The sequence below is a fragment of the Eschscholzia californica genome, unplaced genomic scaffold (genome assembly GCF_041429995.1).
Source record: "Eschscholzia californica isolate CP2 unplaced genomic scaffold, dmEscCali1.0.p SCAF_1, whole genome shotgun sequence".
NCBI classification, from domain to species: Eukaryota; Viridiplantae; Streptophyta; class Magnoliopsida; order Ranunculales; family Papaveraceae; genus Eschscholzia; species Eschscholzia californica.
The window spans coordinates 44,375,232-44,394,973 of NW_028238198.1; the positions used below are offsets into that span (position 1 = coordinate 44,375,232).

The following is a 19,742-nucleotide window of genomic DNA, read 5'->3' on the forward strand; positions in this document are numbered from 1 at the left end:
CGATTAAGGGAGGTGTTCTCTTCGTCGGAACCTGACATCGAGGAGGATTTCGTGGCCACGAAACATTTTATGGGCATGACCATTTTGTGGCCATTACCATTACGTGGCCACGAACTCTGTGATTTCCACAGAGAGATCTATACATACTGAGAGAGGGTGACTGTGAGAAAGAGATAAAGACCGCGAGAGAGATATAAATAGTGAGAGAGAGAGACATGTCTACTATGAGAGAAGTAATGAAAGTGACTACAATGAGAGATAGAGAGAGAGAGAACGAAAGCTACAAGAGAAAGAAGGTAACATTGAGTTAGAGAGGAAAATAGAGGAAAGAAGAGAGGTAGCAATGGTGGTCGGAATGGTGGTGGCCAGAATGGTGCTGGTGGGAAGTTGTTGGTGATCAAAGTGATAAAGAAGATGAAGCTTTGGGGGCAATGTTTGATCAAGTGAGTTTTTGGACTAAAATAAAATATGTCACCGAGAATATACAAAAAAAACATGGATTCCCTAGAGAAGTTATTCCCCGAAAATTATTCTTTATTCCCCAAACCCACAACCTAATTTTTTCATCCCTCCATCATTATAACATCTTCTCATTTCCACCTTCATCACCATTATCATCTTCAACATCTTTTTTTATCTTCATCTTCATCATCTTCATCATCACCTTCATCTTCATCTTCATCTTCATCTTCATCTTCATCTTCATCTTCATCTTCATCATCTTCATCATCATTCTTTAACATTTAGTTAGTGTGTTCTAAGCCAATTTGCTGTTATGGGAATCGTTCTGGGTACATTATAATTGTACCACCAATGAATATAAATTTTCGTCTAATTACACCCCTAAAGATGAGAAAGATAATGGTTCATCCATTGATTATTACTGACGTTACGGTTTGCTGTTATGGGAATCATTAGTTTCATACCATACTTCAATTGATTTGGTCCGTTAGTTGACTTTTTTTTATCTCTATATTGTTTCTCTCTTAGATTAGGCCTTTTCCAAGTATCCATTATAAATGATTCTTGGTTTTAATGTAGTGATTTGATTTTGAAAAGGGTTTAGGAGTTTGATTCGCGGTGTTAAAGTCAAAGAAAAAGATGATGGATCTGGTCCAATTAGATATTGATGTAGACGCAGCGGAAATATAAAAACGATAAATAAAGTAAACGAAGAACGGTAAAATAACTGAATAAACTATAAAATTTGATTTGGTTTTCTCTTCAATCTCTCATAAACAAAGACTGGACTCCCTTTTATAGATTACTAGACTTTCCTAGATAGACACAAACTGGACTTTCCTAAATAATAGAAACACTAAAAATAATGAAACTTCCTAAACCTAGATTCATCATGAATCATACTTAAATTAGGACTCTTATTAAACTGCTAATCTTTGACCGACTAGGACATGTTCGTGTGGCCTTGTGGGGCCGTTTGGGATGCGCCTGCATCAGCTCCCCTTTCCCCAGAAGGTTCGTCCCGAATCTTTTCGATGAAGAAAACAATTTGATGCACCCGCATACGATGAGTTTTGCCATACCGATCCGTAATGCCCACTTTTCACGAAATTTCTTGGAAATCCGTAGAAGACAATGATGGACTAGTGAACCCACTAGAATCCGGACCCTTTGACACGCCAAGATTCGCAAAATCAACAATAGTGAAGAAATATCCAACAAATTGCGACATCGACCGTCATCTTTGAGTTTCAGGAAAGAAATCACAAATACGACCTTCTTTATTGGAAAAACAACAATGAATGTCGTCTTCAATTCCAATATGAAAACCACCTTGTTTCGTTTCATAACCACCTGAAATAACTGAACAAGGTGTCGACTATCTTCAAACCTGTAGAAAAAACTCGTAGAAGCATAACCAAGTGCGATTAAGATATCGATCTGGAAACATGTAGCGTTGATATGATACTCAAAAACTACCTTCCCACGTTCATCTTCGTGAATTTTATAAACCCGAACTCGATAATCACGTGGAAATTTAGTTACATTCCGAGCCCACATAGTTCCAAAATTTATATGTTTGACATAAGCTCTGCTTTTTCTAGAAGGTATTGTAGCAAAATTACCTATCGCATGAATATTTCTAAGAAATTCCTTATCGAACACATTAGAGACGTGAATGATCAGTCCCATCAATTTGAACACTTCAATAGAATTTGGTTTATCAATACCATGAATCCTCCCCAATACCAGAGTCACTAGCTTTCTCGTATCTATAAGATATAATTGACACATACTAGCAACACAAAAACTAAACCCATCATAATTAAGCCCAAAAGTTTTTATCTTCTCACCAGGAACAATATGTGGTTGTAGATCTTGTATCATAACAAAAGATGGTTGCTGAAGATAACCTCTATTTGATGGATTACCCATTAACGTAACCCATAAATCTGATCCTTGAAAGATATTTCCAAAAAGAGATGCGCAAGAAGCCGAAGTTCGAGTTTGTGAAACTGTAAAGGCTCCTGGATCCCAAACAAAGTAAAGAATTTCTTCGTCGAGAGAAAAATCATAGTCTTCACTGAGCAAAGGAATGCCTTCTTTAGACGATGATCCAGAATATAAACTGTACGATTGACTCAAGGGTGTTGTGACCGAGCTTCTGTTATGAATATAGTGAGTACGTTTTTCTTCATGGTAGTTATAAATTAGCCTCAAATTTCCTTCCCCTATGGTGTCATATTCACTTCCCTTGGAAGTATACATGGTGGAACTGGCAAAAAAATTAAGCCAATACTTTGGAGCATCTTTCTGGGATTTACCCAAGTATGCCTTAGCATAAGAATTTCCTAAGGGCAAAGAAACGTTGACTAAGGGTAATATTTTGGACTTGATTACGTTGTCGCTTGAATCCCGAAAAGTAACTGAGCCCACTGATAACTTTTTCTTCCACCAAATTCGAAAGAATTTTGTTATGTTCAAAGTGAACGCCTTTATTGGTATCATCTTCTTCTATTATTTCTTTGTAGTTGGAATCATCTTTTTCACAATCTCCCTCTTCAACTTCTTCATGATCAACTTCTTCCACTTCTTTGTATTCTTCTTTTTCTTCTTCATGATTGAAAGATAAAATCGACGAGGAATATGGTTGACGTATTAATGTTCTGAGGTCGTCACACATATCTTGAATCTTAGCTAAATCGGATAGTAGTGATTGAACCGTTTCGGCAGACGTCGTTTGTGGTGGCGGTGGTGGTGTATAAGAAGATGGAGGTGATGGTAAATAAGAGTACGGAGGTGGTGTATAAGAAGATGGAGGTGATGGTGAATATGGTGGTGAGTACGGTAGTGGTGTATACGAGGACGGAGGTGGTGTATAAGAAGATTGAGGTGATGGTGAATATGGTGGTGAGTACGGTAGTGGTGTATACGAGGACGGAGGTGGTGTATAAGAGTAATATGGATGTGAAGTTGTAGAAGACAATGGTAGGGGTGGTGACGGTGATGATGAATACGGTGGTGAATTCGGTGGTGGTGAATGATTAGAGTACGGCGGTGGAGTATAAGAGTACGGTGGTGGTGTATAAGAGTACGGAGGTGGTGGTGATGGTGGTGGTTCGGTGTTTGTCGGATAATAAGAGGATGGAGGTTGCGATGAGTTTTCTCGTACGGTTTCTCCCGGATTCCAATGATAATCGTACGAATTCTTATTCTCATACACACATGATGCACATGAACATCGATTCGTTATCCCTTGATGAGTATAATCTGATTGAATATAATCATCTTGACGAATAGAATACGATCGATACGGATTTAACAGGTCTGGAAAAAAATTTCCAGAATCATTATCCAAAAACTTTGGTGGCTCTGAATACCACATGATGTAGACGCAGCGGAAATATAAAAACGATAAATAAAGTAAACGAAGAACGGTAAAATAACTGAATAAACTATAAAATTTGATTTGGTTTTCTCTTCAATCTCTCATAAACAAAGACTGGACTCCCTTTTATAGATTACTAGACTTTCCTAGATAGACACAAACTGGACTTTCCTAAATAATAGAAACACTAAAAATAATGAAACTTCCTAAACCTAGATTCATCATGATTCATACTTAAATTAGGACTCTTATTAAACTGCTAATCTTTGACCGACTAGGACATGTTCGTGTGGCCGTTTGGGATGCGCCTGCATCAGATATGATCATGATGAAACTAGGGGTTAAATTTGTTAAGGATGATGATTTATCAACTCCAATACAATGCAATTTGTCATAATGATGATTTATGAACTCCAAAAATTTCTAAAAGAAAACGTTGAATATGAGATGATAAAGATGAAGTAAATATTGAAGATGAAGATATAGTGATAAGAGATGTTGAAGATAATAGATAGAGAATAAAATCTAATTAGAAATTACAAAAAAAAAAAGAGTAATTTTTTAAGAGAACCAAGAAATTTAGTAATTAATGTTCTTGGAACCATAAATATTAGACAGGTAAAATCAGGAGGGTAGAATTGGTAATGAAAAAAAAGAGAAACTAATATCTGACGGTAAAATAGACGGTAAAACGATTTAGGGGGCCATTTTGGAAAGTAAGGGGCTATTTTGTTGAGATGGTCATCTTTAGGGATCCAAAATAGAATTAACCCTTTCTGTTTATGTCTTAAAACTTTTATATTTCCTCCCTAAAATAATGTTAGAAAGAGGGTGACAACCCTATGGTTATTAACTTATTAGTGAACAATAACCTCTAGTCTAAAGATGTCTTTTTGGTACTACTGCTGTTTAAGATTGATGGTTTTGGGTTTTATTCAGTTTTCAGATTGACCACATGTTGTTACTTTTTCTGTCCATGAATACAGACCCATCTTTTCTACTGTTTTGAGTGTGAGAAATTTTGAAACTAATTGGATTTTTAAATTTCTTTATCTAGCTTTGTCGATTTGAAATTTGATTTGATAAGAGATTACAACTTTGGTACTTTTCTTTGTACTGTGTTGGGGTATTGTGATGGATATATTAAATTTTGATGAAAAGGACTTTTCTAGCATTGAATAATTGATTTTGAATTATTGTTTGGAATATTTGGTATGATGAAACAGCTGTTGTGTTTTAACCTGTATGTTATTTGTGTGTGAACTCAATTTTTTAGATAAATTTGGATAATTATTATTTGTGTTATGAAATTTCCCAACAGACTTATATATTGTTCAAATACAAAGGCATATGGATTTGTGGTTAAGTGGATTGACATCTCTTACCAAAATACATTTAAAAGTAAGTTAGTTTGAGTCTTGAGGAACACAATTTAGGTAAAGAAATTTCCCATATAGAACAGTTAGGAATACAGTTGAAGTAGCTACAACCTTCTTTCCTACACGAAATCAACACGCTAGACACGATTATTACCATCATTTCGACATTCCCACAAATTCAAATAGTGAATGAAACAAAAACCAAAACAGAACAAGAAAAATGGATCCCTCCTGAAACGTCCTTTTTAAAAATCAATGTAGATGCATCTTTTATAAATACTCAAAGTATCACTGGAATCAGTATTATCGTCCATGACAATGAATTCAAATTGGTCGAAGCGGCAGCATACACCTCAAGGAGTAGAAACGCGGAGGAAGGTGAAGCTATTGCGATCCTCAAAGGAATACAATGGGCAGAATCTCATGAATATAAAAAAATCATTATCGAAAGTGACAACATTAATATCATAAAATACCTTCAGCAAGGAAAGAACAACATTCAATGGCAATCCCTAATACATATCAAAAGAATCCAGGACATAAAAAAGAGATTAGAAATAGTGAAATTCTCTCATACAAGCAGGAAATTCAATCAAGCAGCGGACAAATTGGCAAAATGGGCAAGAAAGAAAAACAGATCGAAGGTTTGGAAACAAATACCTTATTTTCTTTGTAAATTGTATTGTAATAGAACTCTTATTTCTATCTAATATATATCTACTTTCAACAAAAAAAAAAAAAAAAATACAACCTTCTTTCCTAGTGTTAATGGCAAGGGAGTTAACAACTCTATTTATCCTCCTATTACCATACGAAAAACTAATATTTTCAAAAGTGGGGATGATTTATCTCCTTCATAACATGATTTGTTTTCCGGTGCATAGTATTGGGGAATCTATTAAAAAAGTTGTTGATGTTAATGGAATCTCCCTTCAAAATAATTCTGGTAATTCCACGCATTGCGGCCCAACGAACACCATATAGACCTGCCTTACCCTCTCCTTCATCTATTGTTCTCGATCTCGTGAGTAAGGAGTCCATTGCAACATGGTTTTCTGTAGAGTCATAAACCACAATTGCCAAAGTTGAGGTCAAATTAGTTTTGACAAATGATACGTCGTAGTTTGTTTCTAGAAATCCCCTTGGAGGTGGATGCCATTGAGAAGCATTTGAAATTTGGCTTAGATGTAAGTTTTTAGCAGAGTAGTTTGAGTGTGAAGGAAACTCTTGATATTTATGATTATGTTGTTGATGTTCAGTTAAGACCCTCGAAATATTAAGTTACACCTTTCCTTCCAAATGTGCCAAAGAGTCGTAGATAGAGTTTCTAGTTGAGGTAAATGTTGGGTTATGGTGGTGTCTACTAAGTATAAGCGGAATCTCAGACATCTCATGTCTTGACATTAGTACGTCCCAAGATCATCATGCATAAACTAATAGTTAAACTAATAAGAAAATAAATGATTACCTTAATCGCTATTTTCCCTCGAACCTTTCCAATCGCTAAAGAAGACCAAGAGCTCCAATTGTCGCTCCTCTACTTGGGACACCGAACAGTGTATTTAATATCCCTCCTTGAGATCTCGCTAGTGCTCCAATGGTGGTTTGATAAAAAGAACACCTTCTTCTTGTTTGACTAGTTGATAGCTTTGGAATTAGCTCACTTTCTCTACTTGATGTGGTAGAGTAAGAAAGCTTAGAGAGAAATTGCATACCTTATTCTCTGCCCTAAGAGTCATTATATAGAACCCTAATAAGAATCCACCTCCAATTAGGTTTCCTAAAGACCCTTTAGAATAAGATTTAAGAAAATTGCCGAAAAATAACAACTAGTTGATATTTTCTCAATTCCTTGAGAAGGTGACGTCCAAGCCCAACCAAAATTGGAAGATTTTATGTTCCTAACATGAGGAACCGACCCAAAAATCAGCCCAATCCAAGCCCTAAAAGTGCTCGAATCGGTTTAGACCCAAAACCCTATTTTCAGGCCTTTTTGTTATCTTTGCCTAAATTCTCTTTAGGCCTATGAGATATGTTTATGGGACACTCCCATGGTTATATCTCACTCCCACTAATCATATCATCCAATTAAATACCCATTCTTATGTGTAACCTGATGTAGGATCCGATCGAAGTTAGCCGCGAATTACTTTGTAATTCGATGATCGTAGTTGGTTTCTAGCTAAACACTACGACCCCTAAATCAATGGGACTTGATGATCTTCTTCATCAATTTTCCTAACCGACAAATTGCTCGCATTGCAATCTTAGTCGAAGGACATCTCCTTCAGACTCCCACTTGTACTTAGAACAAGTGCAATGCTCGATTCCCGTGTCAATTTGTATCCCATCTGATACGTCACGTCATTCAGACTTTCTTGATATCCGAGTACAGCTGTATAAGACAAACGATTAACTCCTAATCCGTTTGAACGTGGCCACGCATTTTCAGTTGTCAACTCATCAAGTGGCCTTGAGACATTTTGTACCTAATGTGATTAGGATGACACAATCCATTCTTGCGCTCCCATTTAACTTCATGTCTATCCTGTCCTTCCCAGTATACGCCTTTATAACCTCCTTTTACAGCGCGGCGTTTAACGGAACCAAAGTCGGACATTCCTTACATAAGATGAGTGGAACACTCATGTTTTGAGGAGTCTCTCAAATTTTGTCTTAATGAGACGTGTTTGACGTTCATCACGAGTAATGTACTTCTCATTAGAGGGTTATCCAGTGTATAAACCCTTTTACACACCCATGCAGTCGACTCGAATACTCCTATTCAATAGCCCGTGAAACTGCGCTTTATTGTCGACCTCACGTGCTAGTCTTCCTTGGTCGTTGTTGTCCAAGCAACGACCTGGACTAGGGAGATGATAATAAATATTCCAAGTTCACTTAATATGGTTTCATTTATCAGATCACGTATCTGACAAACCTATTCAGAATGTTTTATAATCTGTGGACTGTCATTTAAATACTAAACCAAATTTAGACGATTGTGAAATAATTAACTTATTTCTGATAACGAGAGTTTGTAAATCTGAGCCTCTTCCGTAAAACTCCTTTTACCCGCTCAGTTTTGCTTGTCGAGGTTTATTCAGAATATACCTCATGCCTTTAAACTTGTGTATGAGTCTCATACCTTGTCTTAGGTGACAGTTTAGTTTGACCACCGATGTAGTCCGTTTTAAACTTTGTTAATTATCAATTAATTTGAAGACTGCTATCTTCAACCTTGATAATTTCTAGTAATCTTTACTAGTATTAAGGCTTTTGATTCTTATATAGTATTTGCAATAGTTCCCGGCTTAAACACTTTTAGTCTACTTTCCTTCCATGTCGAGAAGTTTGCTACGATGACTTGTTTCAACTTTGGTACAACTTCATCCTTTAGCCTTCTAGGATGTTTCTAATTAATGTTTCGGTTTTCCAATCCGAATTTGGATGTTTAAATGCTAATCATGCCCAACATGATTGACTTTATGTTTTCGAACATAAATGTCTTTCTCATGCGTGCTTGCTCATCGGTGTCTTTTAGACTCCGAGTCTTGCAACGCTCTTTGTCATGAGTTTTTGGGTCGAAATTCTTTTAGACTTTTCCGAATCTCAGTTTTCAGTTTTGGATCTCAAACGTCTCAGCGTATTGAGTCTTTCTAATCATATCATCTTTTTTTATCTTTGCTTATAGATCTTAGTGTAGGGATTTATACCCTTCTACTAGTGTTTATAGCGGAAATATGACATCTAATGTCTACACTAGTATTCCCAGGATCACATGCAAAACTAGTAATTAATCTAATGGAGATAGTAGATTACCTTAATCGCTTTTCCCTCGAACTAGTTGAATTGATTGAAGAAGACCAAGAGCTTCAAGTGTAGCTCCTCTACTTGGGACACGAGCAATCAATTTGATCTCCCACGTTGTTGTATAGCTAGCACACCAATGGTGGTTGGAAAAGAAGAACTCCTTTCTTCTTGACTAGATTGATAGTAATGGGAATTAGCTCACTTTCTCCTCTCTACTTGATGTGGTAGAGTAAGAAAGCTTAGAGAGAAATTCCACACCTTATTCTCTGCCCTAAGAGTGTTTATATAGAACCCTAATAAGAATCCACCTCCTTTTAGGTTTCCTAAAACACCCTTTAGAATAAGATTTAGGGAAATAGTCGAAAATAGCAACTATTGGTATTTTCTTAATTCCCTAAGGAGGAGGTACCCAAACACCACGAAAATAGGCAGATATAATGTTTATTATATCAGAAACTAACCCTCCAAAATTCAGCCCAATCCGAGTCCTAGAAGTACCCGAACCGGTCTAGGCCCAAAAACCCTGTTTTTGGCCTTTTTGTACTATCTTTGCCTAATTCCTTTTTAGGCCTATGAGATATGTTTATGGGACACTCCCATGATTATATCTCACTCCCACTAGTCATATCCTAGATCAATTTGTCACTCTTATGTGTAACCCGTTGTAGGATCCGATCGAAGTTAGCCGCGAATTACTTCGTAATTCGACGATCGTAGTTGGTCTCTAGCTACAACTCTACGATCCCTAAATCAATCGGACTTGATGATCTTCCACATCAATTGTCCTATCCGACAATTTGTTCGCATTGTCACCTTGGTCGAAGGACATCTCCTTCAACTCCCACTTGGACTTAGAACAAGTGCAATGCCTCGATTCCCGTGTCAATTTAGTATCCCATCTGATACGTCACGTCATTCAGACTTTCTTGATATCCGAGTACAACTGTAAAAGACAAACGATTAACTTTAATCCGTTTGAGCGCGGCCACGCATTTTCAGTTGCTACTCATCAAGTGGCCTTGAGACACTTTGTACCTAATGTGATTAGGGTGACACAATCCATTCTTGCGCTCCCACTTAACTTCATGTCTATCCTGTCCTTCCCAGTATCCGTCTTTATAACCTCCTTTTACGGCGCGGCGTTTAACGGAACCAAAGTCGGGCATTCCTTACATAAGATGAGTGGAGCACTCATGTTTTGAGGAATCTCTCCTATTGTCTTTATGAGAAGTATTGACGTTCATCACGAGTGATGTACTTCTCATTTGAGGGTTATCCAGTGTATAAACCTTTTACACACCCACGTAGTCGAATAGAATATACTATTCATATAGCCCATGAAACTGCGCTATCCCATCGACTCCCGTGCTAGTCTTCGTGAGTCATTGTTGTCCATGCAATGACCTGGACCAGGGATTTTTGATAATAATTATTCCAAGTTCACTTAATAGAGTTTCATTCATCAGATCACGTATCTGACAAACCTATTCGGAACGTTTTATTATCGATGGACTGTCGTTTAAACACTAAACCAAGTTTAGACGACTGGTGAAATAATTCTTATTATTTCTGATAACGAGAGTTGTAAATCTGAGCCTCGTCCGTAAAACTCCTTTTACCCACTCAGTTTTACTTGTCGAGGTTTAAAATTATACCTCATGCCTTAGACTGTGTATGAATCTCATACTATGTCTAAGGTGACAGTTTAGTTTGACTACCGTGGTAGTCGGTTTTAAACTTTGCTTATTATCAATTAATTTGAAGATTACTATCTTCAACCTTGATAATATCTAGTAATCTCTACTAGAGTTAAGGCCTTTAATTCTTTGTGTTGTATTTGCAACAGTTCCCGGCTTAAAACACTTTTAGCCTACTTTCCTTCCATGTCTGGAAGTTTGCTACGATGACATGTTCAACTTTGTACTACTTCATCCTTTAGCCTTCTAGGATGTACTAAGTAGTGTTTCGGTTTTCCAATCCGAATTCGGATGTTTAAATGCTAATCATGTCCAACATGATTGACTTTATGTTTTCGAACATAAATGTCTCTCTCATGCGTGCTAGCTCATCGGTGTCTTTTAGACTCCGAGTTTTGCAACGCCCTCTGTCATGAGTTTTTGGGTCGAAATTCTTTTAGACTTTCCGAGTCTTAGATTTTTTGTTTCGGATCTCAAGCATCTCAGCGTACTGAGTCTCTCTAATCCTATCATCCTTTTGATCTATGCTTATAGATCTTCAGATGCCCAAAATGGCATTTTATCCTTTTGTGTGTGGTCCTTTATTGAGTCAGTTTGTTACTGTTATACAACACCTTATGTCGTACTCAATCTTTTGTATGTACTCTGCATACGGACCCGGAAGGTTTGTTTACTCCCACTTACCTTCTTGAAACTCGTGATTCAAGATTTTCTTCATTCTCCAGGAATCAAATTTCTCTGATTGCCTTTTGAATCGAAGATTCTAACTCTTGCGTGCTTTTAATCCATCGATAGATTTCTGAAGCATGCTTGTGGACATAACTTGATTGGAAGAATCTTTATTCTTCTTGTCTCGTTTCGGGAAACACGAATGTTTCCATCCTTCTCGGTTTTCTATTTTGGAAAACCAATTTAGGTCTTTTGTTGACTTAAATTATCAAGCTTCATGTCTTGACGAGATATGGATTCCACGATGATTTTGGCTTCTAGCCAAAATCTAGAGTCAGTTTCCGTTTCTGCACAGGTCTTTTATCTCTTCAGAAATAACCTTTATTTTCTGTGTCTTTGAGATTTGACCTTTTAGAGCTTTTGAACAACAATTTGGAATTTTCTCAACTACTTTGAGATGTTCCTTTAGAGACACTTTCACTTGTTTTGAGAGTTCTCCGGCGAATGACATTCGCTTTTGTGCGGTGGGTTTATTAGATCATGTCTTTAACCTTTCCTTTTCTGAGGAGCCGCAGTTTGTTGCTCTTGGTCGAATTTAATCGTCTTGTACAAGTTTCATGATTGTTCTTTATGACCCTCCATGATTTTTCTCATGATCGAATTAAATCGACTTGTACTTTTCTCCCACTTATTCTTTTAATAATTAGTGTATTCTCCCAGACTACTAGGTGTGCTAATTATTAGAAGAATACTATCATGAGCAACAAACACTTTGTTCTCTTGATTAGTTATGGAAGAAGCCCAAATTTCTTTTAAAAGAAATTGTGTCAGATATTAGCTAGTTTTGTAATGCTTTTACAAGCTTAGCTGTTAGACGGAATTTTGGTAGTTTTGTGAGAAGCTATGTCTAGACTAAATGGATTTTGGAGGATAGAGTTTGATTCGTGTTCTTCATCTTAATCCTTTTGGACACTCCAAATATGGATAGGTTAGAAGTACGTTTGAAGATCAATCTCTGTTTTTGACTCAAGGCTTTCTTTCTTGTCAGTTTGATTCATGTTTTGGTTATAGTGGACTTGTTGTCCTCATCCCTTTCGATTGGGATGAACCTATCTTATAGGTTTTTGACCAAGTTTAGAATCTTTTGGTATAGTTTGTTAAACTTAGCACTTATTAACATCTCAATTTAGAAATAAAATTCTTTATTGATTCTCCATAATACTTAGTACAGAGATGATGTTAAAAAACTAGAAAAATGATTAATCTAGAATAGTGCCTAAAGTAGACTTCGATCCCTTTCAGCCTCCTTAGCAGTCGAGGCTTCTGCTCCCTCTTGGATCTTGTCTTCCTTAGCCAAATACTCAGTTCCCAGCTGCGCCTGAACATTCACAATGAAAGGGCAATTTTAGGTATTACATACCATAATTTGGGAATTTTACAGTATTTGATAAGTTAACTGTTTATACCTGAATTGGAAGCTACTGTTCCATTCTTTTTGTCCTCCAAGAACTTAGGGCAGTTTCTTTTCCAGTGGCCCTTGCCATCACAGTAGAAACATTTGGTGTCAGGAGGAGGACCTTTGTCTTTAGGTTTGGCAATTCGTTTGCTTTTACCTTTTGACGCGGTTTTCTTCTTCTGTTTTCCACCTTTCTTGAACCCTTTGTCCTTTTGTACCATAAGAACGTCCTTCTTAGTCTCCACTATAGCGACGTCCTTTTCGGCTGTTAGAAGCATAGAATGAAGTTCCTCCAATGTTTTATCCCATCCATTCATGTTGTAGTTCATCTTAAACTGATTAAAACCACTATGGAGGGAGTGAAGGATAGTGTCGGTAGCCGTTTGTTGGCTATAAGGGAAACCTAGTTTAGCCAGCTTGCCTATGAGCCTGATCATTTGGCGAACATGAGGCCCAACTGGTTTTCCCTTTTCAAGGCGTATGTCCATAATTGCTTTAGAGGTTTCAAACCTCTCCAATCTCGACTGTTTCTGGAACATTTCCCGAAGTTGTCGCATCATGGAGTAAGCATCCATGTCTATGAACTGCTCTTGCAGAGTCGGTTCCATGGTTGCTAGCAATAAGCAAGTTACGGGCTCTGCCTTTTTCCGCACACTCTTTCTTCATCTATCTCTTCTTTAGTCGAATTATCATCCAATACAGGAATTGGAGTTTCTAGTACATGTTGCTTTCCTTCCATCCTGAGAACTATTCCAAGGTTCCTTTCCCAGTCAAGGAAGTTGTGCTCATTCAGCTTCTCCTTGTCGAGAAGTGAGCGGAAGTTGAAAATATCTTTTGTCATCTTTGAACTACATAAAAGAAATGGCAAAGTTTTAAAACTCGTTATCGTTTTTGAAAAACATTAGTTTTCCCACATCATTCAATAAAAATCGTCCCCGATTGAATATATGATTCCGAGACCCCAGTTCTTCGAAGTAAAGCGGACGAAGGCCCTACCCTTTGACTCCGTCGTTCCGGGTGAGTGAACTACTTCACTGATCATACCTTATGACTCTTGGTTGATAGATTTCATTAATGAATGACTAATCTATCCTTTTGCCTCGAGTATCCAAGACTCTCTTGCTGATCTCGTTGAGTAGAACCATTTAGACGTGTAGGCCTCTTCTATAGGCCTACCCGCATTGTCCCAAGGTAGAGGAGGTACTCTGCGAAGGCCGACCCACCTTCCTCGAACAAGGGCGCAACGAGTGTCTTAATCTGGATAGGCGATTACTCAAGATTACTTTTGGGGACTTTTACGCTAGTCTGGCGTTTGTTATAGTGAACTATTTAGCCTAACTAACATCCACGACATAAAGCGTAAATAAGTAAGTAAATGCGCGCGAGAAAGTAAATCAAGCAGACATGGATCCTAGTATGGCCCCTAACCTAGAAGATCTAATCTCCCTTGGTTTTCTTCTTGTTTCGCCTTTTGGTTCGTCTTGGATCGCCATCTTTGAACCTCCATTGATTTCTCCTACTCGCCTTTGGATTTCATCCTCGAGTTTCTTCAATGGACTCATAGACCCTAAACTCTAATTACAAGACTCTAACGATTCGCAGATCGTATAAACTTGAAATTAAAATTAATTACAAAGCATGCACCCATCCGTGCTTAAAACAAGAATAAGGAAATAAATCTATGGCCATACTAGTTTCCCGCATTCACATCACATGCAATCATATAATATATCAAGGCTAAGAATTATATATGCATGATTATCTTGGGAGATACTTTTGTTGACATCACATGTCACATTGCGGACCTTAAGTCTAAATTCGAAGAATTCAACTAATGGTGCTTTCCGGTTTTATGTTTTATGATTAAAATCATCTTTTAGAAAAACTCCGTTTTGGGCTCGAGAAAGCCCGGGTCAATTTTGAAAAAAAAATATTGGTTCGATTCTTAATGATTTCATAAATCAATTTAAAGAGAAATCCGTTTTGGGCTCTTGGATGGCCCGGATTGATTTTGGAATTATTTGGTTGGAATCGGAAAATTTTTTTGGCAAAAACTCCCACTCGAATGATGGTCCCTTTTCGTGGTCCGAAAAGCCTCGAAAAAGCCCGGGACAAGTCCTAGACAAGTCCCGGCCCAAGCCCAAAAAGGGCTCGGACAAGGTCCGGACATAGCACGGCCCATAGGGCCGGCATGTCCTGGCCGAGGCCTATCAAGGCCTGGTCTCGTCCTGGCCGGAGCCAGGACGCTAGTCCATGTACCAGACGCGTTCTAGACGTGTCTGGTACTGGACCGGACCAGCACTAGGTGTCTCGGACTAGTCCGAGACACCCAGAACCTCCCAGACGCGTCTCTAAGACGCGTCTTCAAGACGCGTCCAGAAGCTTCTGTCGCAGCTGCTGGTCGCGTCTTCAAGACGCGTCTCAGCAGCTGCTCTGGACGCGTCCAGAGGACGCATCCAGGAGCTTCTGGTCCGGCCAGGATGCTTCCTGGCCGGACACAAGGGTTTTTCAAAACCCTAGTTTCCAAAAAGAAAAACCTTTTTTTTTTTTTTCTTATGCAACTTTAAGTTGCTATTTTCCAATTTTAAAACTTTTCTTAAATTTTTGAAATTCCTTTTAGAACACTTCTAAAATTTTTCAAAACTTTTAGAAACTTTTTAAATTTTTCCAAATTTGTTTTGAGAGTTTCCCAAACTCAAAACTACTCCTTTTAGAACACTTCTAAAATTCCAAATCTTTGTTTTTCAAAAGTTTCCAAAGTTTAAAAAACAACTCTTAATCAAACCAATTTTGGATCAAAATCTAGGTTTTTGAAATTTTTCAAAGAACAATTTTGAAATCAATTTGAAAAATCTTTGAATCCAATTCATAATTAATCAAATTTTATGTTTAAAACCTTTTTAAATATAACTATCAACATAATCAAGCATGGATTAGTTTGAAATTCAATGAAATTGAGTCTTTTAAAACACTTTTAATCATCAATTTGATTCTCAATTTGAAAATTTATTGAATCCCATCAAATTATGAGTTTAAAATACTTTTAAAAACATCTTTTTAAAATACTTTTATAAACTCAATTTTCAAACTATTAAGCATATTAATTAGTTCGATTCTTAGCAAAAACTAGTTAATGGCAAGAGGCTCTGACGCCACTGTAGGGATTTATACCCTTCTACTAGTGTTTATAGCAGAAATATGACATCTAATGTCTACACTAGTATTCCCAGGATCACATGCAAAACTAGTAATTAATCTAATGGAGATAGTAGATTACCTTAATCGCTTTTCCCTCGAACTAGTTGAATTGATTGAAGAAGACCAAGAGCTTCAAGTGTAGCTCCTCTACTTGGGACACGAGCAATCAATTTGATCTCCCACGTTGTTGTATAGCTAGCACACCAATGGTGGTTGGAAAAGAAGAACTCCTTTCTTCTTGACTAGATTGATAGTAATGGGAATTAGCTCACTTTCTCCTCTCTACTTGATGTGGTAGAGTAAGAAAGCTTAGAGAGAAATTCCACACCTTATTCTCTGCCCTAAGAGTGTTTATATAGAACCCTAATAAGAATCCACCTCCTTTTAGGTTTCCTAAAACACCCTTTAGAATAAGATTTAGGGAAATAGTCGAAAATAGCAACTATTGGTATTTTCTCAATTCCCTAAGGAGGAGGTGCCCAAACACCACGAAAATTGGCAGATATAATTTTTATTATATCAGCAACTAACCCTCCAAAATTCAGCCCAATCCGAGTCCTAGAAGTACCCGAACCGGTCTAGGCCCAAAAACCCTGTTTTTGGCCTTTTTGTACTATCTTTGCCCAATTCCTTTTTAGGCCTATGAGATATGTTTATGGGACACTCCCATGATTATATCTCACTCCCACTAGTCATATCCTAGATCAATTTGTCACTCTTATGTGTAACCCGTTGTAGGATCCGATCGAAGTTAGCCGCGAATTACTTCGTAATTCGACGATCGTAGTTGGTCTCTAGCTACAACTCTACGATCCCTAAATCAATCGGACTTGATGATCTTCCACATCAATTGTCCTATCCGACAATTTGTTTGCATTGTCACCTTGGTCGAAGGACATCTCCTTCAACTCCTTCACTTAGATGCCCAAAATGACATTTTATCCTTGTGTGTGGTCCTTTTATTGAGTCAGTTCGTTACTGTTATACAACATCTTATGTTGTACTCAATCTTTTGTATGTACTCTGCATACGGACCCGGAAGGTTTGTTACTCCCACTTACCTTCTTGAAATTTCGTGATTCAAGAATTTCTTCATTCTTCAGGAATCAAAACTACTTTGATTACCTCTATGAATCGAAGATTCCGACTCTTGCGTGCTATAATCCGTCGATGGATTCCTGAAGCATGCGTATGGACATAACTGGACTGGAAGAATTTCATTCCTCTTGTCTAGTTTCGGGAAACTCGAATGTTTTCATCCTTCTCAGTTTTCTACTCTGGAAAACTAATTTAGGTCTTCCGTTGACTTAAATTATCAAGCTACATGTCTTGACGAGATATGGATTCCATGATGATTTTGACTTCTAGCCAAAATCTAGAGTCAGTTTCCGTCTCTGCGCAAATTTTTTATCTCTTCAGAAATAACCTTTATCTTCCGATTCTTTGAGATTTACTCTTGACCTTTAGGGCTTTTGAACAACAATTTGGAATACTCTTGTCGCTTGAGAGTTCTCCTGCAAATGATATTCGCTATTGTGCAGTAGGTTTTTATGATCACATCTTTACCTTTTCCTTTTCTGAGGAACTGCGATTTATTGTCTTTCAACAGTTTTGTTGCTCTTGGTCGAACTTAATCGGCCTGTACAATTTTCATGATTGTTCTTCATGACTCTTCATGATTTTTCTCATGGTTGAATTAATTCGACTTGTACTTTTCTCCCACTTATTCTTGTAATAATTAGTACTTTTCTCCTGGAGACGCTAATTACTATAAGAATACTATCATGAGCAACAAACACTTTGTTCTCTTGATTGTTCGTGGAAGAAGTCCAACTTTCTTCTAAAAAATTGCGTCAAACTTTAGCTAATTTTTGTATCCTCGTAAAACGCTTTTACACAAGATTTAGCTTTTAGACGAATTTTGGTAAATGTGTGGGAAGTTGTGTCTAGACTTAGTGGAATTTTTGGAGGATAGAGTTTGATTCGTGTTCTTTATCTTTATCCTTTTGGACACTCCAAATATGGATAAGTTAGAAGTACGTCGACGATCAATCTCTGTTTCTGACTCAAGACTTTTTTTCTTGTCAGTTGATTCATGTTTTGGGTATATTGGACTTGTTGTCCTCATCCCTTTCCGATTTGGATGAACCTATCTTGTAGGTTTTTAACCAAGTTTAGAATCTTTCGGTATGGTTTGTTTAATTTAGAACTTAATAACATCTCAATATAGAAATAAACTTCTTTATTGATTCTCCATAATACTTAGTACAGAATTGATGTTAAAACTAGAAAAACACTTAATCTAGATTAGTTCTTAAAGTAGTGGTGGCCAACGGGCCGTGCCGACACAGAAACGGACCGGCACCGCCCGTTTATTTGAGGACACGGAACGACACATAACGGTCTGCTCCGTGCCGTGCCGACCCGTCACGGGTCTGGCGTGCCGTGTCGGGGCCGGGATTTTAGAGCCCCAGACCCATTAAACACGATACATTAGACACGCAGGAACGACACGGAACGGATCGTACACGACACGACCCATGGGCACGGAACGACATGGAACGGAAACGACAACAACGACACGCTAGCAACGGACCAATCTAGTTATTTGAATTTTGAGAATTACTTATGGTGTACTAATATTCTAATGTGTTTACAAATTGTTAGATTTTCATGACAACTACTTTATACTACAAAAAGAAAAAACATTACGAAAAAGTAATACTTGAATTAAAAAAGAAGTAATACTTAAAAAAAGCAATACTTGAATTTAACAAAAGAGGTTTTACTTTTTTTTTTACTTAGATTTTTTTTTTAAACAAACTAAAACTTTTTTTCAAAAAAATAAACAAATAAAGTGGTAAAGATAGTCCCACACCTAAACCACAAAATATAAAGTAAATGTGGAGAATCTTTATACAACTCTTTTCCAATAAAATAAACAAAGATATGACATAAACTCTAAAGTTTTTGTACATCACAATTTTTTACTTGAAAAAAAATGTAATGTTTCTTTTATTACTTTTTTTTGACAAGTAAAAAAAATAATTATGAATAGGTCGGAGCCACGGGAACGCCACGGAAACGACAAGAAACGCCACCGGAACGACTAGGCCGTTCCCATGGGCCGTTTCTGTGCCTAGACCTATGTGGTCTGGGCACGGAACGGTACGACTCAAGCCGTGCCTGGCGTGACGTGTCTGACACGCCACGACTGTCAAACGGGCCGTGCCGGCACGGCACGACCCGTTGGCCACCACTAGCCTAAAGTAGACTCCGATCCCTTTCAGCATCCTTAGCAGTCTAGGCTCCTGCTCCCTCTTGGATCTTGTCTTCTTTAGCCAAATACTCAGTTCCCAGCTGCTCTTGTACATTCACAATGATAGGGCATTTTAGGTATCACATACCAAAGATTGGGAATTTTACGGTATTTGATAAATTAATTATTTATACCTGAAGTGGAAACCACTATTCCATTCTTCTTGTCCTCCAAGAACTTAGGGTAGTTTCTTTTCCGGTTGCCTTTGCCATCACAGTAGAAACATTTGGTGTCAGAAGGAGGATCTTTGTCTTTAGGTTTGGCAACCCGTTTGCTTTTTCCTTTTGACACAGTTTTCTTCTTCTGTTTCCCACCTTTCTTGAACCCTTTGTCCTTTTGTACCGTAAAAACATCCTTCTTA

At 37.5% G+C, this 19,742-nt stretch overlaps 1 protein-coding gene across 1 annotated transcript; it reads right to left on the reverse strand.

Moving 5' to 3' along the window:
* Positions 1-1,192: 1,192 nt before the first annotated feature.
* On the reverse strand, positions 1,193-4,063 carry LOC147567060 (uncharacterized). Its single transcript, XM_086668915.1, has one exon. It carries the CDS (start codon positions 3,845-3,847, stop codon positions 2,798-2,800), a length of 1,050 nt encoding a protein of 349 aa, XP_086525041.1. The 5' UTR covers positions 3,848-4,063; the 3' UTR covers positions 1,193-2,797.
* Positions 4,064-19,742: the final 15,679 nt, after the last annotated feature.